At 35.2% G+C, this 21,475-nt stretch overlaps 1 protein-coding gene across 1 annotated transcript in view; it reads left to right on the top strand.

Annotated features, from left to right (window-relative positions):
• ASXL3 (ASXL transcriptional regulator 3) overlaps window positions 1–21,475 on the top strand; it is a 143,201-nt gene that overhangs the window by 15,439 nt on the left and 106,287 nt on the right. The window contains exons 2-3 of the mRNA XM_032602786.1: window positions 19,439–19,547; window positions 20,821–20,929. Of these exons, the coding sequence (XP_032458677.1) occupies window positions 19,439–19,547; window positions 20,821–20,929 (218 nt within the window). The remainder of the gene's footprint in view (window positions 1–19,438; window positions 19,548–20,820; window positions 20,930–21,475) is intronic.

The raw sequence follows: 21,475 nt of genomic DNA, 5'->3' as shown, positions 1-21,475 counted from the left end.
ATTTGCTTGATGAGGATAGTATTTTAGGGTAAGCACATAGAAAATATTGCTGCAGTGATTTAACCCAATTGATTTTATTTTAGACACACTCTGGAAATTGAGAAACTTAGTAAAATTTTGCACTGGGATTGAAAGTTTTAGTTTTCAGTATTACATTAATTCAGGAGAAGGGGGCAAGCCAAAAGGAAATATATAGTCTTAAATCTTCTAACAGAAGTCTCAAGAAGATAAAAATAGTGAATTCTCCGGTTAAACTTTGAAAACTCTATATAATGTCACTTTGTTTCTAAGAAGCCTATTCATTAAGAAGTGAGAAGGAAAATTGGTATTTTTAAAGTTGGTTTGTTCTTGTTCTTTAACATATAATAGCTGTTGGGGCCCATTGATCTTTTTTTAAAAATTATTCCTACCATTCGAAGTTGTTATTCATTTAAAGGTTGCTGCCTGGGGCAGTCAGTGTAGAGCTCCTGCATCAGTAGAGTCTAGTAATGCAGTCCAGGCAATGGTAGTTAGGATTATGAAAGTGGTGACCCCCAGTGGGATTCAGGAGGTAGAAGGCACTTTGGTAATACCAAACAAAGCTTCAGTGGTTAATCTGGCATTGCTTTCCCATCTCCTGAAAAAGCCAAGGTTTTTCTGCTTTGTTTTGTTTTTTGTTTTGTAAACATCGGAAGAGTTTGATCCTATATACCAAGTTTCGAAGACTAGCCTTGGAAACCAATATCGTGTTTTCTCTTTTCCCTTCAGGACAAAGTATGTTCCATTTGGGACCACATCAACTACCTTACCAGGCAGCACCAGGTCTTCATATACTTTCAGTTTCCCTTCTACTATGGAAAGGATCTATCCTTGAATGTTCATATTTTCACCTTGAGAAGGCTATATATATTCAGGAGGGGTTAAGCAGCTGTAAATAAATGTGACATAGTAGAAGAGTGGGTTGTGGGAGTTTTACTATATATACACATATATAATATTTTCCAGTCTGGTTTCAGACCCCGGCATGGCTTGGAGACAGCGTTGGTGTGTATGAAGGATCTTCCTCGAATGAAGGATTTGGGACACCTTTCCATGATGATTATATTAGAGCCTCAGCTGCTTTCGTGTTGGTCATGAGGTGATGCTGAACCGAATGCTTGAACTAGCAGGAGTGGCTGGGATTGCATTGGAGTGGTTCCGTTCATTCCTTCCGGGTAGGTACCAGCTAGTGATGTTGGGTGCAAAGGGACATCGAGGGTCCCCCCGTATGGAGGAAACCCGTCGTTGTCACTCATTCCCCGGTTCATGTTTAGTGGGTTTGAGGAGACAACTGGCCACCTGGAGGCCAGGCAGTGATTTTGAATGACTGTGAAGAAGGTTATGAGGGTGGCTCTCAGATTGGTGTCGCTCACATACGTTATTTTTGTTTTGTCCGTGTGACAGTGCAGATTAGAATCGAAACTGAGAAAGTGTGACGTGTTGGAAAGTGTAAAGTTGGGAGGCCCTGCTGTGCTTTCTGATTTCTCTATCTGAATTACAGTTTGTGTAAACTATGGCCATATTTTGACTCCAAATTCATCTACACACAAAAATCCTATGGCAACATTAGATAGAAAAGTTTTATTTTCCTTTCTGGTATATATCCGGAGCCTTCTTCCCTGTGAACACTGACTGCATCTCCATGATCTTTCTTGCTGAAGTTGTAGTCTGCTTGTTCACCCTTTTGCTTGGGGCTCTTTTAAGCAGTCTGACTACATTAATAAATACTCTTGCTGGTGATGGCTGATTTTCCCCAGTGAATGTTTTGCTTTATCTTCACTGAGAGCACTTCGATATTCTAATCCTGTTTTACTAAGAATCAAATTGAGTTGCACTTTTGAGTAAATACTGCCTCTCCTTCTCCTTAAACTGCTCAGGCATTTTAAGTTTTTAGAGAGACTATGCCAGTTTCTTCAATTTTGAACATGTTCTTTAGAAATTTGGTGCCTCCTCTTTGCTGTTATTTATTTATGTAATATTATTTCAGTTATTTTCCTTTACGGTAATGAAAAGCTTTGCTGAGTGTCGAACATGGGGGAAGTTTATTAGGATTAGGAGTAGAATACAGGTAAAGAACGGAAAAGAACAAACAGATGTGTGTGTCTGTAAATATCATCAGAACTGTCTGTTGACTGTCATTTTGGCAAAAGGGCAGGAAACTAACATTTATGCAGTAACTGATCATGTCAGGCACTGAGCCAAGCAGTTTCTATTTTTTAGCTCATTTAATCCACAGGGTAACATTGAGAAGTGGGTGTTATTTCTTCATTTTACAGATGAGGAAATTGATGCTGAGAGAAGTTAGGTATCTTGCCTAACTTCACACAATTATAAGTGGAAGCTCTGGTATTTGAGCCTGGATCTGGCTGGTTCCAAAGCTCAGTCTTTCTATCCAGTCAAATGTTAAGCCCGAGGCAAATGTTAGACTTCAAGAGGGGGTCCCAAAGGAATAAAAAAGAAGAAGAAAAACCATGCCTATTAGAAGGCATGAACAAATCAAGGAGGAAATGAGAGACATAGGAATGTACTAGCATAACATTTATTTTGAAAATTTCTAGCGTTTTCTTAAAACTCAGTTTAACAAGCCAAATGACAATAGGAACAATTTTACGATCATCAAATGTTTAGCATTTATGGGATGAAGAGGTTTAGAATTTCAAATTTTATCTCTATGTTTGGACATTTGTTCATTCTCTGCTTGGAAATTGAAGTAATGATACCCCACATTGGACCCTAGGAAACTAGAAGGACCAGTGCATGGAAGCCAATCAGGTAGTTAGTAGTTATCTGAGGAGAGACAACAGTTGAAGACCAATACCAGGTGTTTACTGTTTATAAAAGCTTTTTATTCTTTTAAATGTGTCTACAAGCTTTTCTATGTGGAACCTCAGCTTACCGTTGCCTTTCATGTAAAACATAGTGCTGTGACTGAAGACGTGGTGAATTTTTGTGTTCTGCTTAACTAGTAATATATGTGGATTTTACTAAATACTTATTTACATCTTTAGATGAAGTTTGGATCAATATTATCCATTTTCCTTTTTATATTGATAGACAGCTGTCTCCCACCATCCCAATATATTTATTTATTTTAGGCATAGCCAGGGAGAATGTTATTTCTGTGCTTATAAACTAACATTTGGCAATAGAAAGGTATTATATTATATATTAAAGTTGTTACTGTTATCCTGACATGATATGCTCTTATCAATTATGTTAATGGTACCTTAGAAAACGCCCCACTTCCCCAAAGAAGTAAAGCTTTTTAACTGTAATGATTTTCAACTTCAGTGCTGTGTTTTATCTACTAGCAGCTCATGAGGTAATGGTCATAATTGAATTCAGCACTTTAAGATTTCCTGACTTAGCTTAAACGAAGTATTGATTTCATGAAATGAGGTGGCAGGTGCATCGAGGAACTATTTCCTGAAAGTTTTAAGTGGCTATTTAAACCCTCAAGAATATTAAAGCAGATTAAATGAGTGGTTTGGAGTTGTGCTTACTTAAATAAGATGTTTGCCAACTGGACAGAAGCCATGATGCCCAAAGTTTTGTTTTTTGAAACATTGAAGAATGAAGGCAGAAGACCGTTTCCTCTTATTGTTACATAAGCGTAGATAGTTCTCTATAATTTTAGTAACTGTTTAATCAGTTGCCATTTAGTTAGTTGAGTAAATAGGGCCCCAGGTTTAAAATAATTTTTCTTGAATTATTACCTTGGGTCACAAAGTCTCTTCCTTTCCACCCCGATTATATTCGCATATTGTTCTCTCGTTTTGTTTCTGGAGTTGTTGTTTGGAGGGTCTCTCTACGCCTACTTGGAACATTGATATTGCTGTTAAATAATGTACAGGAAATCTTGTTTTGTCTAAAGATAGATTTCTCCCCATGGGTCATCAAAATGCGCATTTTTTCCTAAGGAAGTTGTTTATTTCTGTGAAACAGAGGTAATACATATATAACGTACTAGTAGCATTACTTCTGGAATTTATTAATATGTATAGTTTTCAAAAAAAATTAGCCTGAAACAGTATTATTTATTCTCTTTTTACACTTGCATTGGTCCTCGCCATTCTTACCTTTGTTTTACTGCTTTTCTCTGTACAGAAGAATATTAATTTAGGTTGCTTTTCTGCAATCCCTACTCCCAACTATGTCTCTAATGAATCATATTTCCCAGAGGGTGAAATTAAAACAAGAACTAGGTGTATTAAATTTCTTTTAAGCCTCCTGCAAGATTCTTAGATGTATTTTTAGGTGTCGAATGCTAAGTTTGGGGAAGGGAAGGATGCTTAAATTCACTGCCCTTTGTATTTATTCTTCCTTTTTCAAGTTTGTTTTTACTTTATAATTCTGTCTGAATTTTGTGGATGTATTTCATGCCATCTCAAGTAATTATGGTGTTTGAATTTCACGGTACTTCTATTTTATAGCAGAAGGCTATGTTTATTAAATATCTTTTTATGGGAATCCTTTTAATCAAAGCAGACAACTGCCACTGAACAAACGTCTTGAGAAGGCAAGTGGTCAAAGAAGGTGAGGAGGAGGGAGGAAGGAAGAAGAAAGCTAAATTAAATGGACATTTGTCCTGTGGTATGAATGCCAATCTTAACAGTAGTAGTTGGTGTAGTTATTTTTAAACATTTCCTTTATCAAACATTTAAAGGTAAAAATTTTCCCATAGCCAGCAAAACTCTGAGTTGAATTCTTTTGACATTCTGCTGATCAAGGAATTTCCTATGAGTAGTACTGGAGTCTTCTGCAGAGAAGCGGTAGGAGGATGAATTAGCGATGAAGTAATGGACAAGGAAATATTTCTAAACATTTTTTAAGTGTTTATGGAACATGTAATGGCTAGTTGTATTTTATATTGAGGAAGTACAGACATGATTGAAAATTTAAATATGAAAAGTCGTAGCATTGGAAAAACTTAGAAAAATTCAAATCCAACTTTTGAATTCACCTTTGAGAGGGAATGACTTTTTACAGAAGCTGTGAAATAAACTACAAAGGAAAAGATGAACGTAATTGTCTACATAAAATTTTATGTGTTTGCAGATCAAAAGCAAAACATTAAGTGACAATGGAGAAAATATTTGTGGTTAATATTTTTAGCTAATATAATCTAGAAGTATTATATAAAAAGATTGTTAAAACAAAAGGAAATGTTGACCTTAGAACATTGTGGTCAAAGGTCATGAACAGAGGAGCTTCAGTGCATAAAACTAGGGACTAAACAAGTATGTGGATAAGATTTGGTCTTACTAATAATCGCAGAATGCAAGGTAAAGAGCCACTGGAGATTGTTTTTTGGTTTACCTAATAAATTAATCAGTGCAAGCACTTCACCCTGACTCCAAATGATGCTTTCTGCTAATATACTCCTGGTGACAGTGTAAACCAAAACAACTCACTTGAAAAGCCAGTTGGCATTATTTGCAAAAGGTCATTACATAATTTATATCTCCTGAATTAATAATGCCACTTCTGCAAGCCTATCTTAAAATATCTTTGAATGTAAGGAAAAAAGTGTCATATACCCTAAAATATTCACATCAATGCTATTTCAATTATGAATAAAGAATATAAATGCTCACCAGTAATATCAGTGATTCTCAAACTTGACAGTGCAGTAAAATCATTTGGAAAAACATAAGAAAATGCTGAAGGCTTGGCTCCACCAGAGATGTTTATTTAATAAGTTTGGCGTTGCCTCAAAATTTGCATTTCAAAAAATTCCCCTAAAAATTCTAATGCACGGCCAGATTGAAAACCACTAGCTTGAAACAAGTTGATAGAATATTTTTAACAATTCGATATATTTATTATGGCTGTGTAGTAGTTTCGACAGGGTGTAATATAAAATGAAATACTGTGATTCAATATTTAGGTAAATTATAACTTTAAAATAGAAACCTGCCAGAAGCACAGGCTAGAAGAAAGTTTGTAAAATGCTCAGAGTTGTTTTAAGGAGTTGAGATTTTTTTAGTTATTTTTTCATCTTTTCTTCAACGGACAGATATATTAGTAATGTTCTTATATTACTTTTTATTTTATTTATTTATTTTTTATTTTTTAAGTTTAATACAAATTTTTTATTCTGGGTGCTTTTTAACATTTCAGACAAAAACATTGCAAAAACATTGCAAAAACAATACAAAAAGGTTTAAAATATATAATTTACATATAACCATCATGTAAGTATATGTCTTCATTATATATATTTTATTCATAATTTTGCCTGTAGCTTTATTTTAGTATCTTTTATGGTTCTTGTAATATAAGTTATATCCTTTATAAAAGCCTTACAATGTTCTTACTAGAAGTCAAGATAAAAGAATACCAAATCAAACTAGCCAAGGATCTAAGTTATCCATCTACTGATTTTTGGTCAAAATAACAGGATTAGGATTATTTTCCTGTGGAGATTCAAACCTGAGGCACTTGCCATCAGGCTGATATTTATTTTATTTTATTTTATTTATTTATTTTTTAATGTGCATTCTTATTTATTTATTTTTTAACATCTTTATCGTATTGGAGTATAATTGCTTTACCATGTTGTGTTAGTTTCTGCTGTATAACAAAGTGAATCAGCTATATGTATACATATATCCCCATATCCCCTCCCTCTTGCATCTCCCTCCCACCCTCCCTATCCCACCCCTCTAGGTGGTCACAAAGCACCGAGCTGTTCTCCCTGTGCTATGCGGCTGCTTCCCACCAGCTATCTATTTTACATTTGGTAGTGTGTATTATATTACTCTTTAAAAGAAAAACTATGTTTAAAAGAAGGGTTCCTGCTGGCAAGATCCTCTATGTAATTTCCTACTTACGGGTTGTTTCTACCTATGAATACAGAGATTTATTCTGACTTCTAAAATAGTCATATCCTGAAGTTAGAGTTACACCTCATATTATTATAATGAAATTCTTCATGGGATTCTTTTTTCCTTTTTTCATCTCAGAAATATTTTCTCATGTACTTTTCTGACTTTGGAATGTAATAAGCTCAAGTCAGTCACTTTCTCTTCTTCTGTTAGTCTACATCTGTGCCTTTCAGTTTTCACCTTTCCAGATACCATCTATATGCTGATGGCTCCCCAGTGTTTGTCTCTAACCCCAGCATTAACTCTGTGATGCATGTGTATATCTGAATTTAGGATGCATACCTTTAAATTAGTAAGTCCAGAACTAAATTCACCATATTTTCTCCCAAACCATCTCTTCGCTGTTGCCAGTTTTAATTCATTATACCACCGTTTTCCCCCCAGCCCCTGAAGCAATCTCAAATTCCTTCTGCTACCTCATCATACACATCTTGTCAGTTTCTGTACCCTACTGGTTTTTGTCCCCCATATTTCTTCTCATGTATTTCTTGACTCTTTCTTCACGTCTCTTCCTTACCATTATTTCTCTGGTGAGGTTCTCGTTATCTTCCCTGCAGTCTAGTACTGCAGGCTCCTCATTGATCTGTCTTCTTCTAGACCTGTCTCATTCTGGATCTGTCCTCATGCGTACAGCAGGACAAGGGTATTCCCTTCCTTAAAATCTTCTGGGGCTCTCCCTCATCTCCTTCATGGAGTCTAAGCTCCTCACCAGGGAGTTTAAACTGAGGTATAACTGTCATGTACGTGGCATGGTGTGTACCTTCCCTTTGGAATCTGATCCCAACCCTATTCTCCCTCCCACTCACTGCTCTGGAAATATCAAATAATCATGTTTCTGCAGGTCATGTTCAGTTCTGTCCCTGTATGTCCTCTTCATGCTGCTCTCTCTGCCTGGAGTGACGTCTTCACCTTCATTTGATTAGATCAGCAAAATTTAAAGATGAATACTGTCCACCATGGACTAGGGTGGGGAAAATAGTTACTCTCAGTGAAGGTAATTTGGAAGTAACTATCAACATTTTTAAAGTGTCCTTTTATATAAAAATTCTACTTTTTGGAATCTATCCTAGAGAAATAGTTACACGTACTGTCTTAGTCTGTTGGGGTTGCTGTAACAGAATACCGTAGACTGAGTGGCTTATACACAACAGAAATTGGTTTCTCTCCGTTCTGGAGGCTGCAGAGTCCAAGGTCAAGGCACCCGTGGATTTGGAGTCTGGTGAGGGCCTGCTTTCTGGTTCATAGATGTTTGACTTCACACTGAGTCCTTACGTGGGAATGGGGGGAGAGAGCTCTCCAGGGTCTCTTTTATAAGAACAGTAATCCCATGCAAGACGGCTCCATCCTCATGACCTAGTCACCTCCCAAAGGCCTCCACTTTCCAGTAGTACCACGTTGGGGGTTAGGTTTCAACATATGAATTTTGGGGAGAACACAAACATTCAGTCTATAGCATACTTACAAGGAGACATTAAATACCAGATTCTTCATTGCAGCACTATCTGAATGGGTAAAATTAGGTGCAAGCTACATGTTAAATAATAAGGAAATAGTTTAAAAATTACAGTACAGCATATCTACTCTATCAGATAGTAAGACCATTATCTGAATATTAAGAGCATTTAATATTCTATAGAACATTACGAGCAAACAATATTCTGTGGGAAATTTTCCCATTCATATTATTAAGTAAAAAAGTATGCACCTACTGGTATGCACTAACAGCTCTCATTTCTGTTGAAAAGAAATTTAAAATACAAAACCATAGAGTTGAATATATGCATATATATGAATGAAAATAGGAAAAGCTCTGGGAAAAAAGACCATGGCACATCTTTAATAGTCATTACTTCAGAAGCAATGGGTGTGGTTGGGGGAAGTTGAGAGGGATTTATTACTTTTAACTCTGTATAATGTATCTTTACACTTCCATATAATTTCCATGTGTTTATTTATTTGCTTGCCTAAAAGTGTTTAAACCTTAATATAAGTTGACACAGGGGAGAAGGCTCTGATAGAATCAGAGAGAAGCCAAATTGTGGGTAAAAGAACAAAATCATCAACAATCCTTTTTTTTTCTTTTTTGAAAATACAACAAAATATCAGACCAGCAACCACCAGCTGGAGTTAACAGATGTGGGCACGTTATCATAGTTGCTTTGGATTTCTTTTAAATAAAGTCTGGCAGAAAAAGCTGGAGTTCCTTTGATATCCTTCTTTTCTCAGAGGCAATCAGTGTCATAGATTTGCTGTGTACTATTGTGGTTCAGAATTTTATAGTTTCGCTATGTATATACAAAGTATTTCTATATCTATGGTTATAACCTACTGGTGAACATTTCATTTATTGGCAGTTGTTTTCCTGAACAAACAATGACTCTTCGTGAATATGCATTGAGTTTTTCTAGGGACTGTACCAAAAAGTGGAATTGCTGATCTGTAAAGCATGCACACCTGTTTTTTTTTTTTCCACTAGATATGGCCAGATGCCTTTCCAAACTGGTTGTATCAGTTTATATTCTCACTAGAGTATTTCATAGTTCCTGTTTCTGGACATCCTCAGCCAATGTTTGGTATTGCCAAGCTTCAAATTTTGTTCTCTTCTGTAAATCATGAAATGTTAGCTTATCACCCACCAGCCGCTGAATGTTGTCTGAGCATCTGGGTCTGACAGGGCCCTATAAGGGGAACAAGTCCTAAGGAGCTGATTACCACTGAGCCACGAGGTATTAGCACAGAACTAAATGCTGCAGTCACAGGACAGGCTGTGATGCCTACAGAGGTTCAGAAACCATCACTATGGATGGGAGAGTTAATTAGGAGGTGAAGGCGAGGCATCCTTGACAAATGAGTAGGAAGAGAGGAGAACAGATGATGTTGAAGATGAATGGAATATAAAGGCAGGCGGCGTGGCTAGAATCAACAGTATGCCAATTGTCCAACCATTATTAATTGTCCTTAAAGCCTTAACCAGAAAGATATTAGTAGAGCTTTAATGCATACCTGTTTTGAATTCATCATTTTACAGATGAGAACATCGAGGCCTAGAAAAATGAGATAAGCTTGTATAAATCACTTAGCCTATTAGACAAGTGTCAAAAATAAAATAAGCAGGGGATTTGTTGGCTTATTTAACTTGTACATCCAATAGGCTGAACTTCAACGTGACTAGATAATGCAGGAGTCCAAGTGATGTCATCTTTCCCCCCCATGTTTTCTTCCTATGTTTCGCTCTGCTTGCCTGTGGTTAGCTTTGTTCTCAGCAGGCTCCATCCTTGTGGAAGCAGAGGTAGTCGCTAGCTAATATTTTTTGTACCTTTACAGTAAGCTTATGATTTTACTGAAAATAATGTATGCTCATCCCCTTTATTTCTATATCAGTTTCCCCAAAGATACTCAGACTCCCACAGTTTGGCCAGATAGTTTAACATGGCTAGCCTTTCTGGTGGGGAAATCAGGACCATTTCACTGATGGTTGAACTGGAATAAGGTAAAGTTCCTAAGAGAAAGGAATGCAGGGCTTGCCAATATAAGGTGGCCATGTAGCCTGTGTAGTAGGTAGGGTGTTTGAGACACATAATTGTAGTCAGGAGTTTAAATAGAATATAGATGATATTCATTGTGAGTGCTTTATGTCTACAAATCCGAGATTGTAACAATTTTTATAACAGTGATTAAGTTCATTTCAGCAAACACCTTTTGAGTACATTGGGATTGTTTGTCACATAATACAATTAAATAAATGTGTGTCTATCCCCTGTGGAGTTCCCAAACTGGTTGGAAGTTGTAAGGGCAGGAGAGTTAGAAGTGTAAACAATTTTGACGGAAGGAAACCATGAAGGATATGCAGAGTTTTGAGATTGTAATACAGTGAGGGAGATACCCTGGTATCACAGAAGGCTATGTATATACAAAGTATATCTATATCTATAGTTATAACCTACTGGTGAACATTTAATTTATTGGCACCGTACAGGTGGTTGTTAAGCAAGGAATGGGATGAAATTCCAGGCAGAGGGTTTCACAGGAGCCAAAATAGAGAGATAAGAAACCACAAGAAGCACATGGTTTACTGAGCTGGATCAGATCAAAGGAGAGTAGTCTGGGAATCGGGGAGTAATCTGAGAGTTGGGGAAGATGAAGATGAAGGAGGTGCCACGTGTACTGTAGAGGATCCCAATGTCAGCCAAGGGCTTTGTGCTTCCTTTGGTGGGCAGTGAAAAGCACTGATTTTAAAAAAAGCAGTCAATCAATCTAGTGTATGGCATGGCCTGAAGCCTGAGCAGTGTTTCATTTGTTTGTTTTTGTTTTTTTAATAGGAAAATTGCTCTGGCACCAGTGGGGTAGACCAAACTGCAGCAGGGAGGTATTGAAAGCAGGGGTAGGGGTAGGAGCTATAGAGCTGTCTTCTTGTGATGTAAAGATTGTTTGAATTCGGATGTGAGGAAGTAAAACCTGTATATTGAAAGATGAATGTTGTTGAGGCAGAATAATTCAAATAGTCTGAGCAATGCTCCATTCCTGGGTGACGAAGAGGAGGGTACCCGTCACTGAGCGAGAGACAGAGAGAGTCAGGAGAAAGATCTCCACTGGGAGAGATGAGTAAGATGACTTCTATGTTGGGTAATGTAATATTGCAAATATATAGTATTTTCATTTATATGTGGATACTGTTTGTAAATTTTTCAATGCTATTTAAAGTGCCTGGGTGTTTTTCAATTTTATAAATCTACACAGGGAAAAATAATCATCACACTGCTTTATTTTTTCACAGAGAAACAAATATTTTATATACCTTTAAAATAATTTTTAAGCATTTTGCTAATAAAATATTCCTGGGAACATCCAAGCTAGGTACTTTTTCCTAATGACCCTAACCATAAAAGTTTAGCATTCCCCCACATATATTTCTTGGCATTCTGTAATAGGGGTTGTTGCTACCTGTTATTGTGGGGAGGATTTGAAAATTATATATGCTTAGGAAACAGTTAAGTAGGTTTCTGGAGTTATGTAAGATTTTTCAAAGACTTTAGTGTATACTGTTAATGTACTTGGTGAGTTTGCAAAGGGAGAATGCAGCTTTTCTGAAACTCCTTTGACAGGTTTTTGAGCATCACTTGGGACTAATATCCCATAGAACACATTCAGAAACACTGTAATACTAGCTGTTGCTAACAAAATGGGAGAGTGTGAGCAGCTACAAGTAGAACATAGAAATTAACATTTTTATATGACTCTATCTTATCGTACTAAATATATTTACAATGTCTGTTCTTTAATATATGAAATCCACTGTTTTATTTTATTTTGGAAGCTATGTGGGTGTTTTGGCATAAATGAAGATATTCTCTTTGAGATTATAGTTGTGGGGAAGTAGTATAAAGTCCTGAAGAGCCATCAATGGCCATGGGTTGGCTGCCCCTGCATCGGAGTTAGTGATAGAAGAAATCCACACATGATCCCATCTCAGTCATCTCCTTAGAATAAACTAGGGGTAACATCTAAATTCCAAATGATTTTCTTCTTTTTGTGGCACATGCCTCAAGGCTCCTAGCTCCTGAATCCCTTGTCATTTCATATGTATTCAGAGAATTCAGTTCAGCTCAGCCTGCATTTCTGTTCTGTACAAAGCACTGTCAGAGTGCAAATTTATCTCAAGATTAGTTTGGCACATATAATGTGCTCAATAAATATTTATTCAACTAATGGATTGTGTTATTCTTTAATGATCTAGTTCTACAAAGAGGCCTCTCAGTTACGGATCTGAATTCTCTACCATATTCTCTCAAAGGTCTTTCTTCCTTAGTGTTCATGGGGTAGCAGTACCTGAACAAGACAACCAACAGTGTCATCTTCTGCAATCTAGTTCTTTCTTTTTATTATTTGAAATTTACCCCGGGGGAGTCATTGTTATAGGCAACGCTGAGTGAAGATGGAACCAACATCTTACCATTTTCCAGCATCTGGCTTTTCTTTGTGTGTTTCCTTCAAGTGCTAAATATTCTTTGGTAGTATCCAAGGATAGTTAAGTGGAAGAAACAACTCTATGGACAGAGAATGTGGGGTGGTGGAAAGAGCACGGACATTGGAATCAGTAGAATTTGGTTTCAGCTGTGTCACTTAGTTCTTATTTGACTACACTGTGATTCTTAACCTCTCAGCCTCAGTTACATCTGTAAAACTCGGGATCATGTTTACATTTTATGGTGACTGTAAGGAATATAGATAATAGTTGTGAAAGCCCGGTTGCGTTAGGGATGCTCAATAAATGGCAACTATAATAATAGATATTTATTATTATCATTCTGTTCTCTCTGCCTTTACTGAATAAGTTATTTTCAATATTTATCACGTGAAAGGCTGTGGGATAGGGGGTGTGTACACTTGCATATCTTCACTTATTTTTACTAATGAAACAAAAATGAAATCAGACAAAATATTACCTGACCCAATTCTTTAAACAAGCTACAGAATATATAATTTCTTTCCATTTGCCATCCTTTGTACCTCTAGGTGTTGGTTACTTTGAGCCATAATAGTAATAGATAATAAGACTACTACTACTAACTCACAATTTTTGAACACGTACAATATGCCAGACATAATTCTAGGTGTTTTACATGTTTTAACTCATTAAATCTTCAGAATGATCCCCCAGGCAATAGTGACTTTTGTTATCCACATTTTGTAGTTGAGAAACCTGAGACCCAGAGAGGTGAAGTCCAAAGTCGTAGAGCTAGTAAATGGTCTAGCCTCAGCTGAGCTCAGGCTGACTGGCTCCACAAGTCACAGTCTTATTCATTGTATTCCACTGCCTTTCTTAGTATAGCAGTGGTAATATGGCATGTCACGACATGCATAGTTGTAGAGATACAATCGCCAGTATTCAGCTATACATGTGGTGTGTTCTTTCCTTAATGTCTATAATCAAAGATAACCATCTCACCTCATATTTTAGTTGGAGGTCTTTAAAAATTATAATTTAGATTATATGCTTTAGCTTACACGTTTTTAGGGCCATTTCTTAATTTCCTTATAGATCCTATTCTAAAATAACGCCGAGCAAACTTTTGTCCTTGTATTGATGTTTTGAAATTCTTGTCTCCTAAAACAAAAGGTCTGTTTAGTGAATATGGCTGTATGAACCACTGCAGTCTATCTAGTGGTAGCTTGGTAATGTCCATAAAGTGGATACAGAGTCTAAGTTCAAATGCCTGTTTATATTCCCCAAATAATATATTTTTATACTGTTCAAGCCAATCAGAGATGCATGTCTAGGTTTAGAGTCTGAAACTGTTTCTCTAAATTTAAGAATTAAATTGTACAACATATGTCACTTGGTAATTTTATTTCTTGCCTCAATATCCCCACCTATAAACGAGTACTTGGGACTAAGTCTCTAATTTTACCCTACAGACATGTTGAATATTGAAAATCATGTAGGTATTCTTTACATAGAAAAATGCAAACTATCTTCTTTTTAAATATGACCCATCTCTTGAGGTAACTGGTTGTTCCTATTTATTTTTATATGTTTATATGGGCTTTGAAATCAGAGTAGAATTTGGATTTCAGCTGTATCAGTTAGCTGTTTAACTGTAGAAAGATTCTTAACCTCTCAGTCTCAGTTATATCTGCAAAACTGGGAATCATACTTAACATTTTATAACTCTAATATTTGTTATTTGTCATAAGTCAGTACCCATTAAAAACTTTCACTAGTGATCCTCTTACAGGGACTGTGAAGTTTGGGGCACTGTTTTTGTCTTCAAAATCAAGTTTCAGAATTGCTGTAGGTCATTTTTTGGTTAGTATTTTATGTGCTGGGATTCTTCAGATAACATATGTATAAAGGACTTTAACTTTAAAATTTTTATTTTTCAGTCATTCTGGGGGGTTCCAGACTAGCAGTAATATTTCTCAAGAGTAAGAAGTTTGTTTGGCTTGACATTCTAGGGTAGTTTTTAATCATCTAGGTTACTGATTTATCAATTGATATAAACCTTGTGTATGTGTGTTTAAGAGTCATCCACATTCAATGGTAGAAATAGTTTATTCTTCTATTAGTAGTAGTGACCTGCCCATTAAATATGTAAATACGTAAGTAAATCCAAGTGTGCATTATTGGTTTTTTTTTAACATTTTAAAAACATTTTTCTGTGAAATGTGATGTATATAAAGTGAAATGCACAAATTCTAAGTAAACAATTTAATTTTCACATAGTGAACACTAAGATTCTGTATAAAGAACTGAAACGTTACCTCCACCTCAGAGGCCCACATAATTTCCCCTTAAAAATATATCCTTTAAAATTAAAACATTTTCTCTAGGCTGTCAACACTGAAAATACTTGAAAGGAACTATTATTAATTTTTTTGAAAGAGTAAACATAAAATTGTTTCAATTAATTCATATTAATAAGACAGCACAATAACAGACTAATAATGCTGCTTAATAATTGCTCCTTAAATTTGTTGAATTTTTAGACTTCAGTTGTTCAGGATTACATTTTTGATGCTCCCATAATTGTAAAACGAGATTTTAGAATGTTTGCAGGAAATAGCTTTCAGCTAAAATTATTATTAAGGGATACTTAGTAAAGTAGTTTAAGACTTGGATTACTTAAGTACTGTCTTGTAAAGCATTATTATGTTATATGGAAAGGAAAAGAGGACCACAACGATGATATTTTCTTTGTCGTGTGTAAATATTCTTCCAATTGCATTCCCCAGATATTTGTTCTGGTTTTTAAAATTATTAAAATAGACAGGCCATCCATTCTCTTCACCAAGTGTGCACTATTAGTAAAATTTTATGTGTTCTGTCAACAATTTGATGTGATAAAGCAATGGTTTTTCTGTAGTTCACACAGCACTGGGGCTCTGCAAAGCATCTCTGGGGGTTCTTTGATGTCTAGACAGTTTAAATTATGCCTGCTCCCCTGCCTCCAAATTCCACCCCGTTCTGCTTCAGGGGTTGTGGGAAATGAAAACAAACCAGAAGGGTTCCACAACCCTACAGTCTAAGGAGGAAAACAAACAAATAGAATAAGGTGTATATCTACCCTGGCAGGTGTATAGGGAAGGCCTCAATTACAGGGAATGGGAGAAAGAAAAGAATTGGGGGCAAATAGTGTCCTGCTTATTTACTCCTAATTATATCCCTAGTGTGGAACTATATGAGGCCTGTGGACAAAAGGAAAGCATTATGGAAGTGTTAGGGAAGAAAGTGGAATTCACCTTTTACCCCAGTCCTCCAGTGTTTTCCTCCCTGCCAACAGCCAAATCTAAGAGTTTGGTGTGTTTCTTGTACACTGTCTTATTTATTGAAATGGTAAGATGTAGAATTGCATTTTAAGTTGGAAAACTAACTTTTTTTTCCTTCCTTTCTTTTTTGTTTTCTTTTTATAAATTGGGATATCGCAATTCTTCCAATTCATCATTTTAGAAAGTAAGTAACTTTTGAAATTTTAGAGATTTTTTTGGTTAAAATGTTGTTTTATTTCATATATTGTGTACACGTATTCTATTCCAGAAATTTTAGCTTTTGAATTCTGACTGAGGTGATTAACTCTTGCGTTAAGTGTGAACAAACTTTTTTTAATTAAAAATAAGAAATATTGCATAGAAGATGTCCGTGTTGTTTAAGAATACAGACTTTTAACACATACTTGCCTCATCTTCTTTCATACCCACAGTAAGTCATTGTGCTTTTTTAATATATACAGATGTATAAATGTATGTTTGTATCTTTTTTAAAGCTGGCCTAGGTATACTTGCTAGTTCTGTTTTTTCTGAATATTAAAATAATAAAAATACGTAAATGAGACTTTTATTTACTCCTGTTCAATGACAGTTAATTAAGACATTCATGTTTTCAGGGAAAGCAGTTCAAAATTTCTAGACCTTATGGAAATGTTGAGAATAATAGCAATAAGTAAAGGGTATGAAAGATTTTTAAAATTCCCTTTCCTGTGTATATGCAGTGGATAAAACAGTTACGTTTTTAGTAAGCACTTCACTCTTTCGATGCTAATGGTTTATTGTTTTAAATAAAATGGACTGTATAATTCGGGTGTTTTTCTAGGAAGAAATGCAAGTGATATGTTTAAAACTAAGTGACTATCAACCACTGACTTGAGTAGTAAAATTTGCATTCGATTGCAAAGTATTTTTTAATTCTTCTGAAATGCAAACGTTATATAGTTTTGAAATAAAACGAATTTCATATGTTTGTTTTGGGAAAGATTTGGGAAAATTACAGTAGTCATTGAGACTTTTGGAGATCTGTTGTTATGTGATTGTAAATTACATATTTTAAAAAATACTTACACAGTAAATCTTGAGTTTATTGAGTTAATAAACAGTATAATTTAATAATATATTCATGTTCAACAGAGCTTATTATTTATATGAAACTGGGTGTTTATCACTTACGTTTGCAGCAGGCATAGCATTAAACTGCTATTTAATAATCAATTTATCTTCTACAATTATCTTTGGTTTACTGTACCTTAGAAAGAAAATGTAAATTATAGTGATAGTAAATTATATTCGTTCAGTATTTTTTAGTTGTCTTTAAATCTGTATTATTCTCTAATATTCTAAAGCTGAGTTCTTGGAACTGTGTGTACTAGGACCTTAGGAATAAAGAACAGGAAGCGTGTGTGTGAGGTTTGATAGGTGCACAGTTGTATTAAGTTATATCTTTAAAACATCTACATTGTTTCATTTTTATGTATAGGATTCTACTTTACTTGCAGTGTTAACATTTTCTTGCCAAGTCCCTCCAGAAAAATCTGTGTTTCTGACAGTTTCACCAAATTAAAGCTCCACAAAGCTGGCATAATAATTCCCAGCTTCAAATTGTCTGTGCTTTTTCTGAAGAGAATGATGATAAAAAAATATATTTTGCAGTCTTCAGTATACCATGGATAGCATTATTTATCTGGAATTTATTCATGGACAGCTATTTCTGAGAGATGAATATATTTTACTTTATAAGGTATGCCTGGCCCACTTTACATATGAACAGAACATCTTTTATGAGGAAAAATAATGAAATGAGGTCTGTAAGCTTGTAGAAGCTTCCAGAGGAAAGATATTACGTAAACGTCCAGCATTGTTTCTATGTGTACTTCAGTGTTCTGACTGCATTGTTCTATGACCAAATTTATATCAGGGCTCTGGCTTCCTGTCAGACCAAATGGAATCATATTGATGTGTTGGCACAGAGAAGCTGTTTCCTAAAATAATAAAGAGTGTTCTTCTTATTACAATACTTATAAACCTTTATGACCATGCTGTGTATCTATGCTGCCTTGCTATTGTGTGTTGTGTCAACTCAGCAAATTTGGCTTTTTCATTTTATTGGTGAGTATTCATAGTAAGGGATTGGATAATCTTGGGTTTTAGAAAACTTTTAATTTAGTTAGTGACATAAAAATATGTTTCTATCACAGAAATTCAAACTTTGAAGCCTTAATATCCTAAAGGTTCTCTCGTCCCAGGATATCTTGGATTACATACCCAGAACCCCTACTAGGTAAATGGGGTGGAGTAGGGCTTCTAATCTTTATTGGTTCAACCAAATATTGATCTGTTAGCGTATTAGGAAGTAAAATGGATATGGAAACATAGGTAAAGGAAAGTAACAGTTCTACCTCTAAATTCTAGTGTACAAAAATATCAGTTTCCAAACAAAACACACAAAAAGTTCTAAAGTCTAAATACATACATGTTATACATTTCATAAACATCTTTTTAAGTATATGAATACATTTCAATAATGTTTGTACGTACGTGTTTTGATATTTGAATCAATAATAGTGTAATGCTGTTTGGTTTCTTAAAAAAATCTGTCTTCATAATTTAGTCACTTGCATCTTTACTACCGAACATAATTATTAGCTGGGTAGAATTCCCAAACACATATTTCTTTATTTGACAAATAAAGGACTGAGGAAAGGATGTCATTGAAGAAGTTGTATCAGAGAGATATAAACACAGATATAGATTTTTATTTGGCCTTGGTGAGAAATGCAATCCCGTGAGTAACTTAAATACTTGTACTTTCAAATCAGTTCTTCCGTGGTTTATTATTCTTTTGTTGCTTTTCAACCTATAGGATGGAGCTGTCCTTGAACTTGGTTTATTTGATCATTCAAGTGCAACCATCAAGTTGTCTGTAATATTTAAAACCTGAGGCTTCATGGTATTATTTGCAAAATAGCACCACATAAACGTTTGGGCTTTGGTTTCTTTGAAATATAGTGTTGGTTGCTTTATGAATAAAAGCATAATTTCAATTCAGGAGACTTTTTGCCTGAAGCCTATAAGACAGATGCATCTGATTAACTTTGGCGAAACTGGACTGGCCTGTTATTGTAATGTAGATGTTTTCGGGGTTGGGAGGATATTTTAAAAAGGCATGCGAGGGGTCTTTTTTTTTTCTTAAGAGACTGAGAACAGTTTTGCCACAGAAACTGCGTCTCAGACGGCTTCATTTTTTGCACACTTTTATTTTCTAGTGGAACTTCTCCATTAGCCTGTCTGAATGCAATGCTTCACACTAACACTCGAATAGGGGATGGAACATTCTTCAAAATCCCTGGAAAGTCAGGCCTCTATGCTCTCAAAGTAAGTTGGACTGTTCTGTGTAGTATGTCTGTTATTACTATGTATCATGCATTTACATGTGAAGGTAAACAAAATTAGACTTGGGTGAAGGGTAGAATGACTCCTTTGCCTTTTAAATGTTTTCAGATGTCTTAAAAGTGATTTCATATTAAGAATAAACAATGACATTTTCTTTAAAGAAAACATATCTGTGGTTTCACTCTAACATATGGTAATGGAAAATAGTTGTGGCTTCCTTAAAATTCTTGATTCTTAAAAATTTACATGGAGGAGTGCCATGGTTGATCAGCCAAGTTTTAAGATGATCACAGTTGCCAAATACTATTTGATTTAATGACCATCAGTTGATATACGGGCTTCACACCTGTATGCCTTTCTGTCTTTTACAAAAAATGAGAAATGTACCCATTCTTCTTGAAAATTTGCTGATTTAAATCAATTATTCAAATTTAAAACAACCACTGATCTCCGGGAAGTTTTTACTAATAATGCATACTTGTTATATGAGAAGAATAGAGAAATAAAAAGCTTCAGATAACTGAGTCTTAATTATTTTAGAGTAATTCCCATTTCCATCTAGAATGGAAATGCCATGTAAGATGCAAAATTCCAGAGAACAAAAGCTGGTGATCTGCAAATGGTTGCATCACTTGCATCAAGCAAAATCAATGTATTATTTCTTATAAATTAAAAAAAGTCTGCTTTAATAAATGATGGGTTACATTTAAAGTTCATTAATTTCCTTTGAGAAGTTTTCTGTTTTGTTTTGTTTTTGTTTTTTTTTAATGCTAAAAGTTATACCTGGCAAAGAAGCAGGGGTTCTTTCTCAGCTACTTAGCGTCAGTCTCTTAAACTGTGTGTGTTTCAGAAAACAATACAGGTTAATCAAAGAGCTTGTATTATTTCAGTTGATTTTTGTAGCTACTTGGGTATTTAATTTATGATTAAAATTCTGAGTCGTTAAGCCATTTTCTAAAGTAAGGAAGAAGGTAAAATTTAGAAAAATGGAAACAACATATGTTAAAAAAAAAAACCCTTGTTTTTTGTATAGATTTTAAAGGTTATCCAAAAACTCAACTATGGCAATGTGCTTCCCCCCGCAACCCCCCCACCCCCCACCCCCACCAAGGAGTGGTTTTACATTAAAAAGTAAATCAGTATTGAAATTCCAAATCACAAGCAACTGTGATAATTCCTTAGGACTGTGGAAGTACTTTGAATGTTTTCAATTGCTAATACATCTCCATAAATCATTATTTTTAAAATAATATAGAAAGAGGAGTCGTCATGCTCAGCTGATGGAACGTTGGATTTAGGCTGTGAGTCTGAATTGGAAGGCACAGAGATGGCAGAGGTCAGTGCCAATGGGGAAGGAAATGGAGGTAAGTGTGACAAATTTCAGGATACAAACCCTGTTCTCTTAAAGGTTATGTAGAATTCCAATAACTTACTAATTGAGTTCCCTACCATTATAGATACAGTTTTCTTCTAAGCTTCTAACAGTTATCTTCTAAGCTTCTACTGCCTCTTAGATTTATCATCAAACAATTCTGGTTCAAAAGGTTAGCACCTAAGAAAAGTAAACAGCTCTTTGCTTTTTGTTTTATTTTGTTTTTTAGCAGTATGGCTTTCCCTGGATAGTATTCTTGAGTGTTATCAGTATAGTTCTCCTGCAATCTGAGAGGGTTACTGGGGTATGTCGTGGTTTTATTCTTATAAAAGTGAGGCCTGAGAATGCCAGTGTTTTATTTCTGATTGTGCTGATTTTTTGTGTGATCACAAGTAGTTTTATAATAGCTTTGTTCCTAGGTTTGTCCTTAATAAATTAAGCTTAATGTTAACATTCCTGACAGCAAAACAATGAGCAAATAAGTTATATTCTTCTGAAATGCTTTTGAAAGGTGAGAAACCCTTCTAGAATTCTAAGG

The sequence above is a fragment of the Phocoena sinus genome, chromosome 14 (assembly GCF_008692025.1).
Source record: "Phocoena sinus isolate mPhoSin1 chromosome 14, mPhoSin1.pri, whole genome shotgun sequence".
Lineage (NCBI taxonomy): Eukaryota > Metazoa > Chordata > Mammalia > Artiodactyla > Phocoenidae > Phocoena > Phocoena sinus.
Note: the sequence above shows the minus strand (reverse complement) of the source record. Positions and strands in the feature narration are given on the sequence as shown.